Source organism: Lonchura striata, chromosome 15 (genome assembly GCF_046129695.1).
Source record: "Lonchura striata isolate bLonStr1 chromosome 15, bLonStr1.mat, whole genome shotgun sequence".
Taxonomy (NCBI): domain Eukaryota; kingdom Metazoa; phylum Chordata; class Aves; order Passeriformes; family Estrildidae; genus Lonchura; species Lonchura striata.
This window is the reverse complement of record NC_134617.1, coordinates 7,035,791-7,055,829: the sequence shown is the minus strand read 5'-3', so window position 1 is coordinate 7,055,829 and position 20,039 is coordinate 7,035,791. Positions and strand designations below refer to the sequence as shown.

Below are 20,039 nucleotides of genomic sequence, written 5' to 3'. Positions count from 1 at the left end.
AGAGAAACAAGAGTTTTTTCAGAGGAAATGACTGGAGGATGAAAAAGGGGAGGCATGAGGCCGAGCTCACTGCAGTGGAACGGCTGGCGCACAGTCAGACAATACGTGGCTGCAGCCCAACGTGTTAAAAATCCTCTGGCATCTATCACCATTTGTTTGGGAGTGACTTCATTTCCAAACTTTGGGATAAATATTAGCACAGCTATTCAAGATAGCCAGGACACCCAACCCCTGTTTTTTCTCACTTCATGGCTTTTAGGTGTGGACTGTAACACATCACTTAAGCTGCACAAAACAGATTTTACTGAATTTACAGTCACTGCACTGCACTTGGAAAAAAAAATATATTGTTTTGGTTGGGTTAGTGGTAGGGTTCCACCCAAGATCCCTAGGAAAAGTTAGTTAAGGACAACTGCTCACGCCATCACACATAAGGAGATCAAGCACAGTGAGAGAAGCAGCCATGCTGGGAGTTGCTTCTGGGAAAGTAATGTCTTTCCCCAGGAAGGACAATTCACCTAAGATTTATTTCATTTTTGGAACCTCAGAAATTCAAATATTTGATCACCTGTTTTATCTCCAGTAAATACCTTCACTATTATTTTATTTTGTTACCATGCATTCTTGATTTTATGCTTACTACCTCGTTACCATACAAAGGTAATTGATTCTATGCCTTGTTACAATAGGAAGCTAATTGATTGCATCCTAAACCCAGTAGGGTACACACAATCTGATGGTTATGAGAGGATCTCCAATTAGATTTAAAAATACAGCTGGAATTGTTTGTCACTATCTTTTCTTTTTCAAGATATGTGATCTTGGACCTACATATCTCATCAGAGACACATTGCATCCATGTGACCCCTAACAGCCAGGGACACCAAGGCCTTTTATAGTGGGCTCATTTTCTAAACAAAAACCCCCAACCACTCAAAGAGGAAGAAGAGAGGGCAATGGGGGAGTCAGTGTGAATCTCAGGAAAGGAGACCAAAGCCACGTTCTACACAGAATCACACCTTGCACCCATCTAGCAGTGAGAGCAAGAGCTGGAGCTGCCCTGCTGCGAGGAAGGAGAGGTTCTGCATTGTGTTGTCCTTGGCACAAACCAGGTCCCCAGCACCACCATCTGCAGTAACAAACCCCTCCTGCCTCCCTGTGCTGGAGCTGGAAACAGGACTGGTTATCATCACCACCCCTCTGCCAAAATACAGACTCCAGAAACCAGCTGAGTTTTGAAGGAAAGAACAGGACAACACTGATGACTGCCAGCGACTATCCAGAGCCTTTCAAGAGGCCTTGGGGGTTTCAAGCAGCTCCTTGAATTTGGGCACAAGGCATGGGACACATCCTCAGTCCCCAGAAGACATGGTTCTACCTCAGATCTCTCAACAGAACAGTTGCTGCCTATGCCAAGAGCTGCTGTGCCCTGTGGGGATGGTTACACAGGCTGCACTTTCTAAACCACTTGCAGAGACAGGCTGCTGAAGAGTTGTTATTTCTTGCAATTTGTGTCTTGGATGGTTTACTAAAATTAGGAAAAAGTATATTCCAGAGCTGGAACATTTATGGCTTCTTTACCATTACTGTATATTTTAATTCTTAAAAATAGATTTAAGTGACATGATAAGTAAAAAGTCCTGTTTAATCTATTTTGGCCTGTTTGCCACATTCCTGGTTTGGTCTGTTTGACTTGTTAATTTAGAGATGCAGAAAACCATCTGTTTCACTGTAGACTTTGTTTTAAGCCTCAGAGGAAACAAACCACACAAATAAATTAAATCCACTATGTCATTTCTGTTAGAATATATGCATTTACAGCCATCAGAGCAGACACCAAGTACCCCATAACTCTAATGTCAGGGCAGGTTTTTAACTATTTACAATGCTGTTATAAAAAGTCATAACTGAATTCATATCACACAAGGGATTTTCCTAAATTGTATTCCACCTCTCATTTAAAATGAAAAACAGTGATATTCTGCACATTGCTAAAAGAAAGTAATAAAGAAAGAAAAAAAACAAGCTTCATAATTAAAAAAATACATCTTGGAAAAACTACATCCCAGACAAATCTACCCAATAGCCTGGATTTCTGCCTCTGTGGTTTGCAAAGTGAAAGGAGTCATCTACAGGCTCATCCTCTTGACACGACTGCAAACTTCAGCAGTCAGACTCCATTTGTCAAAAACAGAGCAGACCTACAATTTTTTGCTCAACACTATTTTACTAAGAACACACATTCACTGAGGCCAAAGCTTTTTCAGAAGTGTATTTTATTGAGAAAAGACTCCTGTTCCAGATGAGAAGAAGAAGGAAGAAAGTCATCCCCAAATGAGTTGTCTGTGAGGGGGGCTACCACTTATTTTTATTTCTTCAGGGAAAAAAAATGTATATATTTTGATTTTGATCTGTACTAGGGATGGTTTTTCAAGTCTTCATTCTCTTCCAAAAAATAGTGTCCTTGCTTACTGTCTGGGGTACTAGACATTGATATTTAGAAATACAAAGTGATTATTTCAAACAAAATATTCCCTAGTGTCTCCTTTCATCACTCCTACACTACAAAGTCTGTTACACAGACTATGGTTCTGAAGATTAAATATTTAACTAAGGAAACCTAAAGATGTCAGTCATGGAGTAAATACTATATCAATTTAAGAAAGCTCAGTGTTACACTGCATAACATTTTACTGCAGTGTGAACAAGAAGCAGGGAGGTGGCCTGGGACCTAAAGTGGCTGTTGAGAAATCAAAGAATTCAGCAGAGTAGTTTTAAAAATGTAAAAGCCAGTTGTAATTTCTGTTAAAACCTTATTTGAAGACAGTTCTCCAAACAGTGTTCCTCAGCAGGAAGCTTAGGTTAAGGGAATATACAGCTAAAACATAATGACTTCCAAAAACCTGAGCTCTGACCTTGTGTCCCACCCACTAAAGCACATAAGAAGGACTTTGAACATTTTTAACAGTCCCACACTCAGCTTCTGTCTTGGCTCTTTTTTTTTTTTTTTTTTTTTTGCTTCTCCCCTATTGGATTTCTGAAAGTGGCCTGGATTTCCCTCCTAGAGTTATTTTATCTCCTGCCACGAGCAAAATCTGTTGTGTCTTATCCAAATGGCTTACCCAACCTACATTCCCAGCCCTTTCAGAGCCTTCCCACCGGGCAGCGAGCAGGGCTGTACTCACAATGTTCATCAAGGTCAGCAGGTACTTCTGAACGTGTTCTTTCCCATGGAACTGAACAACTGAGTCATCAACCCCCAGGAGGACTTCGATGTTGTAGTCGTCCTCTGTGGCGTGCCTCCGGCGGCGCTGCCTCCACCTCTGCACCTGCTCCTCCGCGAGGCCCAGCTGATGCTCCAAGGCAGTGAGGCTGGAGCCTGGGATCAAACACACAAAAGAGTCACCAGCCACGAGAGGTTCGGGTTTCAGCTTTGATTAATTCGAAGTAGCAGCATTTGTTAGGTTCTGAGTGATGCATAACAGCGTTAGTTTCACAAAATGTCAATTAAAAACTACCTAAATGAGAGAGAAATATGACCCAAAATGTTTTTATTTTGCAAAGTAAAGGCAATACTTTCTGCAAAGTAATGCTGCATAATAATAATAAATAATAATAATAATAATAATAATAATAATAATAATAATAATAATAATACAGGCCCCAAAGAGCAGCAGGTTTAACCAATGCCTTGATGAGAAGAATGGAGCTGTTTGCAGCAAAATACATGTTGCTTAAAAGTACTTCTAACAGAATGCACTGTCCAGGGATCCTGTGCTACCCAGGGTAGCCTCTATTTAGAAAAATTAAAGATAGACACATACTTCAAAACCTGATCTTGCTGCCCACAGACTCCTATTTTAAGGTGAATGCAGTTGCCAATACAGTCTTTTGCTATCCACACAGGTACCACCAAACCTCTCCCCCAGCCTCAACCCTTTAGCTCCTTTCCTAGTTACACACATGCAATCCAACAGTAGTGACATGGATCCTCTTTATCATTACAGCCCAGAATCACATTTTAGATACAACATTAATAAATTTATAGTTACATCCACAATTTTTTTAACAGCTTTTCATCCTTCATTCCAAATTTTCCACATCACTTTGCATTACTGTATGTCACAGACCAGCCCACAAGGCACAACAGTTGTCTCCTTCATTACTAATGATTTATAACAGTTCCTGTGATATGAAAAGCATGTTCCCTGACAGGATGGACATGCTTAATGTGGCACTTACATACTAAAAATTAACATGAAAATATGGAATCTTGACATTTCATCTTACAGAATAACAATAATTAGCATTCCTATCATTATTACCATTTGCATTACAAGAGACTGGAATCACCACTGAGAACCTCTTTTTTTAGGAAATGTCAGGAAAGACTCAGAGAGGTCAGCAAAAGTACAGAGTGGGCTGTGGGTTGAGTAAAAGTCCCAATGCTTCATTCACAGAAATATAATGGGAAGCAAAGGGAGGAAGCCCAAGCCATCACCTTCAAACCAGAAATGAGAAACAGCTCTTGGAAATGTTACAAAAGTGGATTCTCTATTTCCATTTATTGAAGTTTTCACATCAAAAGTGGCTGCTTGGGAAGGGAGTGAGTCACCAGATCACTGGGCTCATTACAAGAACATCTGTGCTCTTGCCTGAACTCTGCTGCCTCAGGCTGCTGTGTCAGCAGGTCCTGGGCAATGTGCAGCCTGAGCAGCATCCCCTCAGCTCCCCACTGAGGTGACAACAACACACCGACCTGCACAGACACCAGGCATCCCCAGTCCCCATGGAGCAATCCTTACTGCTCTGGGCCCCAGGCTGTGCCTTGTGTGGTGAGAGGCTGATCCCTGTTCTCCATGAAGAGACCTCCAGGTAAAGGAAGCCCCTGAAAGACACAGCTTCCTGCCAGTTTCCAGCAAGCTTCAAGGACAGGCTTGTCCTGAGATCCATAGCTGCAGGGATCTCCTCTGCACTGCACTGCCAGGGCTCCCCTTGCCCAGTGGACACAGAGAAGGTCCCACGTGGTGGTCTAACACTCCTCAGTGTCCTTCTCCCCAAACAGCAGCATTTCATGTAGCTAACAAGCACAACCACCACGTTCTCACTGCCAGCCACAGGGCTCCTAGCAGCTTCTGCTCCTGAGGCCACAAGCTTTTAAAGTTACTCTGGTCAGAATCCATGATTCAGCATGAGAATTCATCCCTCAAGCAGAGCCCAGCTGTCACTCCCAGGTGCACCATGGAGGGTGAAAGAGCCTGGCCTGGAAGAACTGGAGGCAGCTCCTTAGCAGCTCCAGCCCTGCCTCGTGGATTACTCCACCAGGAAAACTTCAGTGTTCAAACTGCCTTGCTAGTGCTCAGAAGTAATGAGCAAGCCATCACAGTGGAGGCTTGCTATGGCATCATGGGGCAATCATATATTCACGATCTATAAGAAAAATCACAGTTACTGTAAAATATGACCATAAATCTTAAAAGCTCTGTAGAAAAGTAAGGCTAGGCTGGCAGGAGCTGCAGGTCATGTCTTCTCTCTGCTGTGTATAAAAAGTTAAAGCAATCAGCAGCAAAGCAAAGCTATCAGAGCTGCTACTGCAGAACAGCAGAGATGGGCAGGGGGAGAGCCTGAGCCATGCAGTGAGGTTGTGGACAGCCAGCTCTGCTGGCTGGGGGGCTGTTATTTGGGTGGGTGATTGGCTGTCAAGGTATCTTGAGCTTTTGTGCTTTCATTTCTCTCCCTTATGTGTCAAACTAACTCCTGACACTACCTTTATTCCTGCTGTGAGTAAATCAGCCAGAGGCAAAATGTGATCCTACCATCCTGCAGCGAAAACTGCCTGTCCTCCCTCTTTGCTGCTCACTTCATCACTGTCACACTGTAGTCCCTACAGTCCTGCCAACTCCTGAGAAAAGTTATCAGGACGTTCCCTGGAAGTCATCTCACTCCCACTAGGCGCCAACCAACCACTCTAAATTTTCTTGGGAGCATAAAAATTCCACACATACACAATTAGCTTCACCCCTCAGCTGCTCCCCTCAGGATAACACAGCCAGTGTTGGGCACTGGTACCTCTGAGACACCAACCCCATGTGCTTCCCAGCAGAGGGAAAGCCACACTGGCTCCAGCTGGTGCTGGAACCATCCCAAGACCAGAAACACGGCTCAAAACATTCACAACAGTAGCTGCAAGATTTCTGGTTCACATCCCAACTTCCCACCCAGTGCTCTTTCCCAGAGGCTGTCCCTGGGCAGGCAGGGATGCCTCCACACACGCCTGACCACAAACCCCACGGAGTCCTCCTCCAGTGCTGCTCTGCCTCTCAGGCTCTTGGATGATGAATTGATGGATTTGCTGGACCATACAAAGTTATTCCCATGTTGGATTTGCTCCTAAATGACAGTTGCATCCAAGAGAAATTAATACCCATATCTTAGCAAAAGGGAAGAAAAACAAAGTTCCATATGTAGTAAATTAAATATTTGTGGTGTTTTGGCATCTCAACTTTCCTTAGTTAATGTCAGCAACTTTGCTGTATCATTGTACTGCTAACAATATGCTAGAAGAGCTCAAGAGAAAGCACAAAGAACTAAATAAGACACCAAATTCACCCTTCACATTTTCCACATTACATTCCTTCTGATCACCCCTGCACTTTGCACAGTAACATCACAAAAGTAATCCCATACTGCAATGCTTTACTAAATCATCCCAAAACCTCTCCCTCAGATGTCAATTTTCAGCAACTTTTGCCAAATCAGCCACTAATAATTGGTGCCAACTTTGTTTTCCATCTTCCAAGAGAAGACACTTGGCATTTTCAGAGCCTCACACCAGCCTGTGCTGAAATCCTCTTGCTCCTGCTAGGAAAAATTCACATTTGTGAAAATTAACCACTCACAGAGAAGCTTTTATTTCTCTCTTTTGTTGCTCATTCAGAATAAATCAAATGACAGCAGCACTCTAACAGTTCAACCAAAAATCCCTCAAACCCTCTCTTTTTTCCTAAAGCTAGCTAAAAACCTCGGTGATATTTCAGTAATTTTCTCTTACCACTGTAGACCATCTTCCAGAGAAGGAATAAAAAGTGCCCAAGTTGTCAAATGCTGTTGCCTTTGCACATCTTCAGAAGAAATCTCCATCTGCAACAGTTTGGGATGACACCACCTTATTTTCTGGGAATTTTTGCCTTGCTCATGAATGTTTGATATCATGTTCTTTATGGAAACCCAATTACATGACATCTCCTGATTCTGCCTCACCCATCATGGCAGGCAAAGCTCAAACAGATGCTCCGAGTTACTGAAGCATGAACACTCTGCCTGCCATAAAAACTCCCTCTCCCTGTGTTTTCTGTCACTCCCTTTAGGACATCCACCAAATCCACAGTTGCTGGCTCATGATCTTGTTTTGTTTTTTTCATGACCTCTTTCAAAAGGCTCAGGAAAATATGGCTAAACCTTATGAAACAACTGGACTTTACCAGCCTTAGGGCTCCCCAGTCTCACAGCAGCAATATTGTCCTAATAAAGCAGTTTCTAATATTTTATCTCCTCTTTCTGATAGGGAGAAGGCAACTTTCTGGCAAGCCCAGAGCAGAGGCCAGGATAAGCAGCTGGGGGACTGAACTGTGTGTCATGTTCAGAGCCATCATCTGCAGCTTGTCAGCACAGCAACGAGCTGGAATTTCATTTCAAACCTGAGTGTGCAGCATTCAGACCAGGCAGCCACCATTGAAATGCAGCTGGTTTGCTGCTGTGGACACTTCATCTGTCAGCGTGGGGGCAGACGAACGCCTGAGCCGACTGCTGAGCACCTTCTCTGCAGCCACACGAGGACCACGCTGCTGAGCTGCTGCTGTGCCACTCATCTCCATTCCTGGGACACGTTGCTGAAGGAACTCCCAGCTTCCCACTCCTTGCTGCAAACCAGCAGCTTTTGTGTTGTTGTTTTTATGCTTTTCACCCCGGTGACTCAGGCACCTGTGAAGCACAGCTGGAGCCTGCTCTGCTGTGGTGGCAAACACATCTGTGACAGCACAGGAGCCCGGGACACCCAGCCCTGCTCAGCTGCACCACAGCTGGTGGCAGTGCCACTCCAAGCCTGGGAATGCAATCCCAGCCCAGGCATGAGCCCGTCCATCCCTCAGTGCTGCAAAGGCAGGAGGAACAGGCTGTGTGGTAGGGAAGCAGAAGCAGGAGAGGTGGACTTGCTTTAGCTCTCAGCTTCCCACCGCTTGAGTACATCTGCACCTCTGGAAAAGCACCAAACCCTGCTGACAGCTTGACAGAAAACTGCTCTTTTGGGAATTGCACCTTCAATCATGAGCCTCCTTCTGCAGCTTCCCTGCCACTTGGATCCTGTAGACTTCTCTTGTGTCAATGCTCTGTGATCAACTGAGTCCCTAATTAGCCTCCAATTAGTCTGTTCATGCATTTTACCAAAACCCTCATTTGCCTTCCATGGTAAATTGAAGCCCAGCCCATGGAGGTTGGAGTCAACAATGAACAGTCATCAGCCTTGGATTTTATCCCCTGGTGATTTATTCTCCCATTTTTAAGTTACTCCATTTGGGATTTTGTTTTTCTTTACAGTTGCACACAACCATGTTCTGTTATGTTCATTTCTCTGATTTTTAATTTCTTTAAAAACTTATTTCTGATGGTTTTACAGTCATGCTCACCTTCCTCTGCTCTCTGCTTTGTTTTCCAAATGTCCTCTACTTGTCTTTCTTCTCCCCCCTAACTATCCTGCTCAGCTACATTGGTGTTTCATAATTTATAAATCCCTTTCCCATACTGCAGTCTGAATTTGGACCCTTCTGCTATAGATCACTCATAAGAAAACTGGGTAAAGCCAGCAGGGAATTAAAATGGGAGAGAGCTTCTGTGAGGTGAAAGCAAATTGAAAACAGCCTAAACAAGAGGAAATCCACAGAATGCACTTGGTACATGATACCAAGTCAGCCCTGTTTAAAAGGCATCACCAGGAACACTGCCTCAGCTCAGTTTTAACTTGGAGCTAAATTTTCATGGGATTCTTGTGATTTCTTGAATCACAGGTTAACAATGGCTGATACTTGATGAATCCTTAACCAAGAGCAACCACTGCAGCAGAACTCTCTTGGGCAGTGGGATCGAATTCCTCCTCTCACACATTTTTACATAAACCAAAAGTAAGATCACACTAGTAAACTAAAGACTGGGTATGCACCAGGCATCTTCTCCAACTTTACAAATCGCTGTCCTGCCCTGATGTGCAAAGAAGCAGCCATTTAAAAGGAAGATTTTAGGCTGTGTGCTTTGCTGACCATATGATCTCATTACAAGCTCCCTGCCTCTGAGTTATGGTAATGCTGTTTCTGGTCAAATCACATTTTAACACAGAGCCTGCTCCACCTTTCATCTGGCCACAGGGAGTTTGCCACGGCTGTTGGGGTAACTTGGGCTGGGCTCTCCAAAAGTAGGTCTTGGATTCCAGCTGCAGATAGAGCAGTTGAATTCCTGCTGGAATTGTCTGGTCCTGCACTTGAAATCAGGAGTTTCAAGTATTTAACAGTATTTCATATAGACAGCAGTTGTTGCAAACTCCTTGGGGCAGAACTAGGTTGCTCCAAGCCCTGTCCAACCTGGCGTTGGACATTTCCAGGGATAGGGTAGCCACAGCTACTCTGGGCACTCTGTGCCAGGACCTCACCACTCTCACAGGGAAGAATTTTTTCTTAATATGCAATCAGAGAATCAGTGTTATAAAGAAAAACAAATATGAACTTACCAAAGTTAAAAAAAAAAAAAAAAAAAACAAATGGGAAACAAGGGGGAAAAAAGTATTTCCAAAGGATAAACCAATTAGTGCAGTGAAAATGACCAGGTGGACACAGTAGCAAGTGGCCAGGCCAAAGGCACTAATATCCACAGCTAGGTGTTGCCAGGGAGATTTTTTCTGGCTTATCACAACAAAGAGAAAAGATATCACAATACTAAAAAGAGGAGTTGAAAACTAAATTGATCTCATGAGGGCCAGAGTTACACAAAGAATAACATAAAGATGGGAGATAATTGCACTGTTAGAAGATTAAATGAGAGCAAGGCAATGGAATACCCCAGGCTAAAACTTTTCTTTTTTTCAAAAGGTGAGACACAGCGTGTTAAAATTTTAACTTTCGTCTTACAACATAACAGTCAAAAAGGAGAAATGAAAGAAATGGCAAACCAGTCAGGAAACCAGTCTGTGTGACCTGGTTGAAATGGAGCTCTCTGGAATCCAAACATAAAATTTTTCCAACAGCAAAACTTATCCTTTGGAAATTTTTCAGCTATCAACCTTACTAATGCAAACACAGGTTTCACAATTTAGCACCAAATAATGCATGAGCAAGAAGTCCAAACTTAGTACTCAGTCAAAGTAAGCTCAAAAAGGGGCAAAGAAAGCTACTCTAGAAAACTCATTTAGAAGCCAACTTTTAAGTTTCACTGACTTAATTGATTGCATCTGAGAAGTGCTATCTGGCAAATATTTTGGCGAGTCATTGTAAGCTGGCCTGTATTGCAGAGCCTGTGACTTGCAAAACAAGGTGCCTGATTTACCATGCCCCACCCACTCCGAGAGCCCACATCTGGCCTGGGACAAGGGCTCCATCCCTCCCAAGCCCTGGAGTGCTCACCGTGCCTGGGCAGAGCAGGCTTTGCTCTGCATCACTCACAGAGAGCCACAAAGGGAGCTCAGTGTGCTCCACCTCATTTGCAGATAATGCATAATTAATTAAACTGCAGGGCTCAGCCACATCTCCACACAGGCAGACAGAGCCACAGCTCCACAGAGTTCTAGAGCCTCAAAGACGCCTCCTGAAGCCCCAAAGGCAGAGGATCAGGAGCTGAGCACAACTCACTTTTCCCAACCAGGCTTTAACCAAGTGTTTATGGGCTGCCTGAGTCCAAGGCTGCCACCAAGATACTCAGATGTCCAATCCATATTCCAAGCATGATTAAATTACAGCAAATTAGCACATTAAGTAAGCTGCCAAGCTGACCCCATGGCTTTGTAGGTGACATGTCTAACAATCCCACTTGCATTTTTAACAGAATGAAATGCCAAGCCATGGTACAGGACCTGAATAACAACAGACTACATGGGATTTGGCAGTTGTCTTTCCAAGTAAGCCCAAAAGAAAGGGAAATATAGTTTAATTACAGTTTAAGAAAATAATTGTGAAAAACATACAGGTAACAAAAGTCAAATTCCTAGCCAGGGCAGAAAGGTGAGATGAGGGAGAAAAGGCAAAATAATACAGAAAATAACCATACATAATTGGAAATATTACTGAAAAATAATGTCTGAAGCAAATATGTATCTTTCCCATGCTTTTTAGCCATAACATTAAGTCTTGTCTTTTGGTAACATTTCAAAGTAGAATTATTCCATCCTTTTAAAAGGGCAGCACTTTTCTCAGTTACAAAGTCTCAGATGGTTGTAAATTGTACAATTGAATGTTCTCAATGTCAAGCAGAACATAAAACTCATCAGTGTAAACAACATACAGGAAAAATGACAATGCAAACAGCTCCTGTTTCCTACATAATCATAATGATCTTTTAATTAGACAAAGTAAACAGTCTACTCATTTCACCTTGTGAAGAATAGCATAGGAAGAAAATCTCCCCAAATTCTAAGGTAAAAAAATCTGCATTTTGCAATATCAGCAAGTTCAAGAGACTTCTCGCACATCTCAAAAAATTTTGCCATAAATCAGCAGTAAGACAGACAAAAGAAAAGAGGTTAAATTGAGTATTACAAGAAGAAAACCTCATCCAGACAGGCTGAGTAAAGGCAGGGCAACCCAGATGCCTTGGCTACTTCTGCTGGCAGGATTTACAACTGAGTGAGATGGATATATAATTTTACCTATGTTTTGAAAATATCCTTGTTGCTAAATCTGGACCTTCTGCACTAACAAACACAGCTGTAATTGATTAGAAACTGCAAGAAAGACAGAACTTACTTGGAGGATGCAGGAGTTTCTGAAACTTCAAAATGACAGTAAAAAGCCCTGAAAGAGAGAATTAGCCTCTGCTCTAGCGAAAGTACATGAGGTTTAGTCCCAAGGCATTTCAAAATCAAGGGCAAATTCTTCTTTTGTGATTTGTACAAGAGCTCTCAATCTGTCAGGCCCTACAAAAGGCAAACTGTGAAATGCTGCCCTTCTGCTCTGGTGGGTGGGTGGGAGATGGGTCCTGGAACTGACAGCAGAGAAAAGATGCTTTAAATGGGGAGTTCTCTTCATGAGCATGGGCTGGGGCTGGAGAGAGGGGAAAAGAAGGTAGGGAGGAAGGAAAGAAGATGAATGGGTGTGAGGATAACAAAACCCTCTGGGGAAAAGGCAAATTTAGAGGCAGAAATTGTGAGGATACAAATGCAAAAGAAGTGGAAAGACATCACTGTTGGTTTTGCTGCTGCAGTTCCCCATTGGCCCTAGGAAAGCAAAGGCAGGTCTTCCTTCCACATCCCACTCCCCATCCTTGAAATCTGTGTCCTGGGAACAGCCCCTGAGCTTCAGGGAACACGGGGACAAATGCCAAGGTATGCCAGGCCAACCATCTCCCCAGCACCTGCAGGCAGGGCTTTAATGTTCCTTTCTCAAGTTAAATTTAGCATTAATATCTGGGAGCTTTAGAGGGATTAGAACAGGTCAGCATGCATTTATTTAGTTTTCTGGCAGGTCCAAAACATTTTTAATTCCTTTCAGGTCAAATGGACTTGAATACTGAACTTTTTTTAATGTGAACAAACAAAACTTTCAGTTCATCTGAAATCAAGTTTTACTCATTTAATATGAAATCAAACACTTCAAGTCTCAATGCAGAGAATAATTTAAAATTATAAGATACTCAAGAGAAAGAAGGTAGATGGTTTCTTTGGAATGCATGAAACCCCTTTACATTATCAGGATTTTTCCTTCTTTATCAATGTGAAGTTCAGTGAAAAATTCCAGATTTTTTATCACCAATAAAAATTTCACCTAACTCAACTGTAAGTGCCAAGACCAAAAGGAGTTTCCATTTCCTCTCTCCACCATCTACCCGCCTTTCTCCAAAGGAATGATCAGCATTTCAGGACCTCTGAATTTCTGTTGGGTTATTCACATATTATTGATAAACAAACTGTACTCAGCACTGACTGGCTTGTCCTTCAAATTGGCTTGTAGCCTAATCAAACTCAGGTCATTTTTCTGCTAAATGATATGTAGTTGGTAGGATGTCGTGCTCCTTGGCAGGCAGCAGACAACTCTCCTATAGAGACAAATCAGACCCACCTCAAAATAAAAGCCTTTCAAGAATTAGGTAGCAAGGAATTTATCTCCTGAATTAAAGATATCATCTTTGTGCAAATAAGGCTTAAAGTGGTCAGAAACTGCATTTGTATTCCCTTTGCAGTGAGCTATAAAATTGCTTGAATAGTAATGACTGCTCTGCTCTTTCTACAGAGAATGAAATGAGACTTTGAAAAGCAAATGCACAACAGCCAGTAAGAAGGGCTGGGAAGTCTCTTATATATACACATACATATATCTATATATCTATATATATACACACACATACACACAGGTATAGATATATTTACACGTAATAATGCTAAAATAAGTGAACTGTGTATTTTAACGAAGGTGACTGGAGTGTTGATGGATGAACAACTCTCTTGATAGCTAACATCTCTATTAGAAATGTTTTTAAATTAAATCAAACATTATAAAACTATCAGAAGCAACAGAAAATTGAGATATTAAGTTTTTTTAAAGTCAAATTCTCTTTAAATGGTTTTAACCCAATTGGAAGCTAAGAGGACTAGACAAGTCAATGGATGTTAGAGAAACAGTGGATGCTGTTAAGGATAAAAGTAGACAGCTGTTCCAAAGCTCCAAGTAGTTTTTGCCTCTGGAACTGGAACAGTAGTTAAAGACCATTTAGTCTCCAGCCTGTTACTTTTGCATAGTAACAAATGGAAATGTTAAAGCCAACACACACAAAAAAAATCCTTTCAAATTTCCTTAAAAAGCAGTTGCTAAAGTAACCAAGAAGTTTACTGAGAGCAATGCTGACATACATGATAAAGGCTTCCAGTAATTAACACATTCTCTCTAAAACTGGTAAAAACAGAGTCACTCCAGATCTGAGTTCCTGGAATGAATTTGGGGTTTTATCTGAGTACTAGAGTGGATTAGTTAAACTCTATCACCTTGTTTCCATCTAGTTAAGAACTGGCTAACCAAGCCACTCCTAGTTTTCCTGATTGTAAAGATACCTGTGATCAGTTGAACAAAAATCACAAGGAAAAAAAACGGAAATACAAAAACCTTCCATAAATCATAAGCTGCAACACCACAGTTTATGTTCCATTTTGGGAATCAAGAGGTAAAAAGATGTCCATGAGTATATTAATCTTCTATATTCTTCTAAAAACCTAAAAGTTTAGGTAATAGATCATACAAACTCTGATAATATTAATTATTAATTCATATTGTGCTAACAGAAGTAATAACATGGTTCCCTCATTTGAAGTCAGAATAAACTCCATCCACTTTCAGTTCTTGATGAGCAAGAGAATATTATTTCTTCAGTGTTTCAACGTAGAAATTCTTTCTATTTTCCCATTACTCCAAAAAGAAAAGTCTACAAAAATAAACAGCAAATTAACACTAACTGAACTTACTTTAAAGGAATAAAATGACATTTGTAGCGAAGGGGAAGCAAGGCTGGAGGGAAAAGTAACCTTTCTTTGGCAGCTAAAGAAGGTACATGTTGGGTGTCAGGGTCTGTCTCTTCAACAGATTATTGTTCCCCAAGAGCAATTTCCTGCCTGTCTCCTCAGCAACACAAGTCCCAAAAATGCAGTCTCCTTCAGTTCACCTATTGTACCTGTTCAACCAGATCTGAGACCACACATCAGTGCTGAAAAAGAACGTTTTCAAAAGTCATACAAAACAGCATTTACTTGTCCAACAACTGTGCTACTCAGTTATGAAATAAGACATGAAAGTACCACAGTCAATAAAGACTCTCTTTGCTGTGGTGCCCTGGAAGCCCCCACGAGTCCTCCACAATTACTTTGGACTTGCAGGACTCTGAATGATCTTGTGCAGTGTGGGAGCTGGACATGTATTTATTGAAGCTGACACTAATCAATACCCATCACTTTCTCACTGGTTTCTACTTTATTAGAAAAATGATATCAACAGCTGCTACTGCCCCAGTGAGCCTCAGAAGAAAGCTGAGGGTTTTTGGCATCCAGCTGCTCCCATTGCCTGGTTCTCCAGGCTCTGCTAGTGAGCTCCAGGCTGCCTTGCAGTGCAAAGCTTTCCATTCGACCTTTCCTATATTTCTCTTAGGATCAGAGAATTTTAATGCATTACTTTTTCGCTCTTTCGAATCTATTTCTGGCTAATCTTCTCTCAAATTTCTGAAGCATTCGGAAAGGTTTCTTACATTCTGGTTTTAGTCCAAGGTGCCTTGGTTTCAAATACTGCAGTGCAGCCGGGCAACTCTTACATTTTGCTGATAACTCGTTCACCAAAAATAAAGTTATGATTCTTTTGAAATTATTTTAAAATCAAATCACAGGGGTTTTAGGGATTAAAAAAAAAATTAAATAATGGAGTAAGGACCCACATTTCATTTTGGTGAACATATATTTCACAATATGAAAGTGCCTAACCAGCTCAAGCTACAGCAGAGAGGAGGACACAGAATCACAGAATAGTTTTGGATGCAAAGAACTTTTAAATGTTACCTAGTCCAATCCCCCTGCGATGACATCATCAATTAGCATCAAGTTGCTCAAAACCTCATCCAGACTGACCCTGAGCTGTTTCCCAGGATGGGGCATCTACCACTTCTCTGGGACATTCAACCTTGCCAGCACAAGGGGTGTTCATCTTCCAGGAGCCAGATCTGCCCTGTGAGGCTCCAAGCATGGCAAAGTTAGTCTATGCCTTAGGTCTTGAAGGCATAATGTGAATTAAAGGAGTTAGTTCACAGAAAGAGACAAAGGGCTGCACCTTGCCAAAGGATTGGAACCTTTGGGAATTCAACCAGGAACATGAGGGAGATCCTCAACCCTCCCAGTGAGAGCTTGATTTTCTTTTTTTTTGCAGAGAATGTCTCATTTTAAGCTTTGAGCTTTTAGCTTTGACCTTGACTTCTTGACTGTTTGAATGGGAGGTTGTCCTCTAGCTTTAGCAATGGATCTTAGCCTGGCTAAAAATCAGAAAATACCATTTCTGAGCAACCAGCTTGTGGAGGGAGAGGAGAGGGGAGAACCCACACCAAATAAACCCAACTGTAATGAAAACAATTACAATATGAAAAGACGGGAAACAAAGCAGTTTGTGAAGGGAAAAACCTTTTAAAGGTTTTTTATTTTTTTTCCCTCACAAAAGGAGAGTGTCAAACTGTGGTATGAAATCAGTGCAGCAACCACTGCCCATTGCATGGGTTTTAGCTGTCTCTTCTGACCAAAGGTCAGCTCTGCAGTGAGGTTTTTATGTTTGGGGGAGATAAATATTCTCGGACAATTCCACTAAAATTATGGTTTAAAAATTCATCTGGAAAGCCAAGCAATGCTGTGGGAGACAAAAGAGAACACCAGTATTTGGATCACCTAAAGTACAAGGAAAGTCAGCAAAGAACAAATTGTCTGAAGCATTAACCTGCCAGGATTATATCTTAACGTCACAAATTTCAGATCCATTTGAAGTCTCACAACAGAGAAACTAAAGCAACTGATTGAACTTCCTTGTGAAAAGATTTTTAAAAACCCAAAACCTATAGAGTACAGCATGTGGTCTTGCCTATATGTCCCAAATTCACCCAGGGAAACCAACTCCTCTTGCAGAACCCCTCAGTTGCCATTAGTCAGGGAAAACAGAGGGTAAAAAAAAAAGCACTTTCTCATCCAATTGCAAAAGCAGCTCTTGTCTCTTTGTTTCCCAGCCTTCCACACATGGATCTAGCTCAATCCAGACATCACTTACAGGAATCAACCTCAGCAAGGCAAAAACATGCCCAGGGGCCTGTGAGCAAAGTCCTGCCCTGCTGGTATCAGCACTTCACTTCAACAGGGACAAATTTCCACCTTCTGTCCCCTTTCAACCCAGAATAACCTCAAGAAAACCAACCCCCTTCCCCAAAGACAAGTCATGGCAAAACCCCAACAGGCTCTGTAGATAACTATCTGAGCAAGAAAAAGTTCATGCCAAAAAGCATGTGGGAGAGGGAAGAAGGGTTGTTTAGGTTTGGAGAGAAGATTGCTTTGTTTGGCAGATATTTGTAGAGTATGACCACGGAGCCAGAGGGTTTTGGGAAGAGGCATTTTAATGTTCTTTCAGGTGCTGGACCGCTGATGGAAACACTGGTGAAGAACTGCAAGAACCAATGCTGACAGGGCCAAGCTGAGCCATTTGATGTACGTGGGACCACCACAGACAGCTCAGCTGGCACCAGCACAGCCTTTTCCAGCCCCTGCCTTCCTGACACACATTACCTTGGAATAATGCCCATGTAAACAACACCAACTTTCAGCTTTTGAAGTTTCCCCAGATTTATGGATGCATGAGAGAGCAAGAGGCCAAGACAAGAGTAGACACCCCAGGAGCTTCCCAGTACTTCCCCTTGGCACCTTGTGAGGAAAGGGAAAGAGGCTGGGAAGGCACATCCAGGGACTGAAATTGTACCAGGGCAGGAAACACAGGGCCAGCACTATCACCAGGCTCTGAACTCTGCACTGGCACCACAGCTCCTGCCAGATCTGCTCCACTGGAAATCCTGCAGGGCAGGGATTTCCAGCCCAGGCTGGGCATTCTGGATAACCATCATGTAAAGCAGCTGATAGCAACAGGACCTTTTCTCCCTGGAGCCAAATGCTTTCCAAAACTTCTGTAAGTCTCTTAACATGAAACTACCACAGGTCCCTAATTATGGATGTAGCAGAAGGAGTAGACAAGCTGGATTAAGCTTCCAATTGCATGTCTAATTTATGTACAACTGCAGCAATTATAGATGCAAATTAAATAACTGTGCAGAAAATGGGTTTTATTAGCCATAACTAAAACCCAATAAAACTCAGCAACTCATGCACATCTCTGTACTGAATTTGCCTCTTCAGAATGTCAATTTGAAATGTGAGAAAAGACCAGGATTTTCTATTTCCTAATCTGAACAAAAGAAAAAAAAGTATGAACTGTCAGAGCATGTCTTTCTACCACAACAAAACAAACAGGAGACCTAATTGGCAATTTCAGAGCAACACATTGTTTTACAGCCAACAGTTCTATGCAGCTTTTTAACACATTATTTATACTAAGTCTTTCATGCCTGACATGGCTGAGAAAAGTCTCATCTAATAAAACCATATGCTAAATGGGACTCAGTTGCACAGGAGGCCTATTCTGACTGCCTGGCAGGCTGAGATTTAAAAGTTTAAATTCTGAGCTGAGAAACACTGTGCTTGACTTTGCAGCCTTTCTGAGATTTGGGAAAGTGGGGGCTTCTTAGCATCACATCAACTGGGTCCAGGGCTGTGAAAAGCTTCTCTGGATGTTTTAATGCTGAAACCTCTCAAATCTTCTGTCATTTAGACTTAGCATGAGAGCTGTCATGTCTAAGGAGCCAGCATTTACCTGTCAATTTGTTTAAAAGCAAAAAAAATTGTTCCCATTAAATCAAGGTTAATCTTCCAGCAGTTCTTACACAATTCCCTGCTATGTGTGATTAAACCATATATTTATAACACAAACAGCTGGATAAAAGTTTATCTATATCACAGTGTGTCTGCACTGCTTGTTTGCATCATCCCTTGTTTTGCAGGGAACAGAGGATTTTCCTGGCTGGCTGCATTACACACATGGGAGTTGGTAACTGGGAATGACCACTGGCCTCACCTCAGGATCCCAGGGCTGCTCCTGTACAGCCACTGCAGGTCAGAGCAGACCATCAATGCCCAGCCAGGATCTCCACCTACAGCAGAGACAATTCCCACACACATCCATCCTTCCCCATTTGGCTGTAGGCAGAGGCTTAGAAAGGCTCTGTTCTCCCAGGACACGTATCCCAGGTGGGGTGGGATTGCCAGGTCCCTTTCCCAGGGCACTCTGGCAGCCACAGGCAGGGCCAGGAGGAGACACAAACACCCAGCTCCTGGCAGGGATGGGCAGCAGTCACCAGGAGTGGAGCAGGCAGAGTGCCACGGTCCCTCGGTCCCCTTATCCCCAGACTCCACTGAACGTGGCTTCCACTGGCACCCTCCTCTCCCACAGATATCCACGGGCACTCTCCACGTCCTCAGCTGTCCCACTCTGTGATGGATCACTTCTAACACATCTTCTCCTGTGCACGCAGCAACACAGGTGGCATTTAGCACAGAAGAGTAGCAGGAACATTGTTGTTCCTATGCCACTTCCCAATGGATCTGGTCCTGGATTCAGTGCCCTACCAGCCATGAGCTTCTCCTGCCAGGCCACAGCATGGACACTCACTCTGGATGCAGAAACTTCAACCTTTAAATATACCACAAGCACTGACTTCCCCTTATCTCTTGTGGCAGTTATATCCTCAAACAACTCCAGCAAATTACTTAAACATGACTTCCCTTGCCTGAATGTCTGCCAGGTAGTCTTAATTAAACTGTGCATTCCCACATACACTCTCCACAACACCCTAAGGGAGGTTTCCAAGACTTCCTCATTTTGTGTATTCCCTTGAATCATCTATCATTAAACACCAATAATGATAAGCAAAATGAAACAGACAAGAATAACTTTGTATCTGCAGAAGATAATGCACCAAAAATAACTAAGTAGAAATCAGTTATTAGAGGGGTCACCGTGTCTCTCCCAAACATGGATCCTGAGATGCTGAGCACTTCCCTACAGCTACTGAAAAAGAAATTTTCAAACCTCATGGTGATGAACACAGAGTAAAATCCATGTACAGATTAAGATCAGGTCTTAGCATAAGAAGGATAATCTAAATTCCTAAAAGAGAAGAAGGCCCAG

At 42.5% G+C, this 20,039-nt stretch overlaps 1 protein-coding gene across 1 annotated transcript in view; it reads right to left on the bottom strand.

The window, feature by feature from the left end:
• The window catches only part of ADAMTS2 (ADAM metallopeptidase with thrombospondin type 1 motif 2), a 169,634-nt gene that overhangs the window by 51,888 nt on the left and 97,707 nt on the right, over positions 1-20,039 (bottom strand). Inside the window, exon 4 of the mRNA XM_031506005.2 lies at positions 3,186-3,379. Coding sequence (XP_031361865.1) covers positions 3,186-3,379 — 194 coding nt within the window. The remainder of the gene's footprint in view (positions 1-3,185; positions 3,380-20,039) is intronic.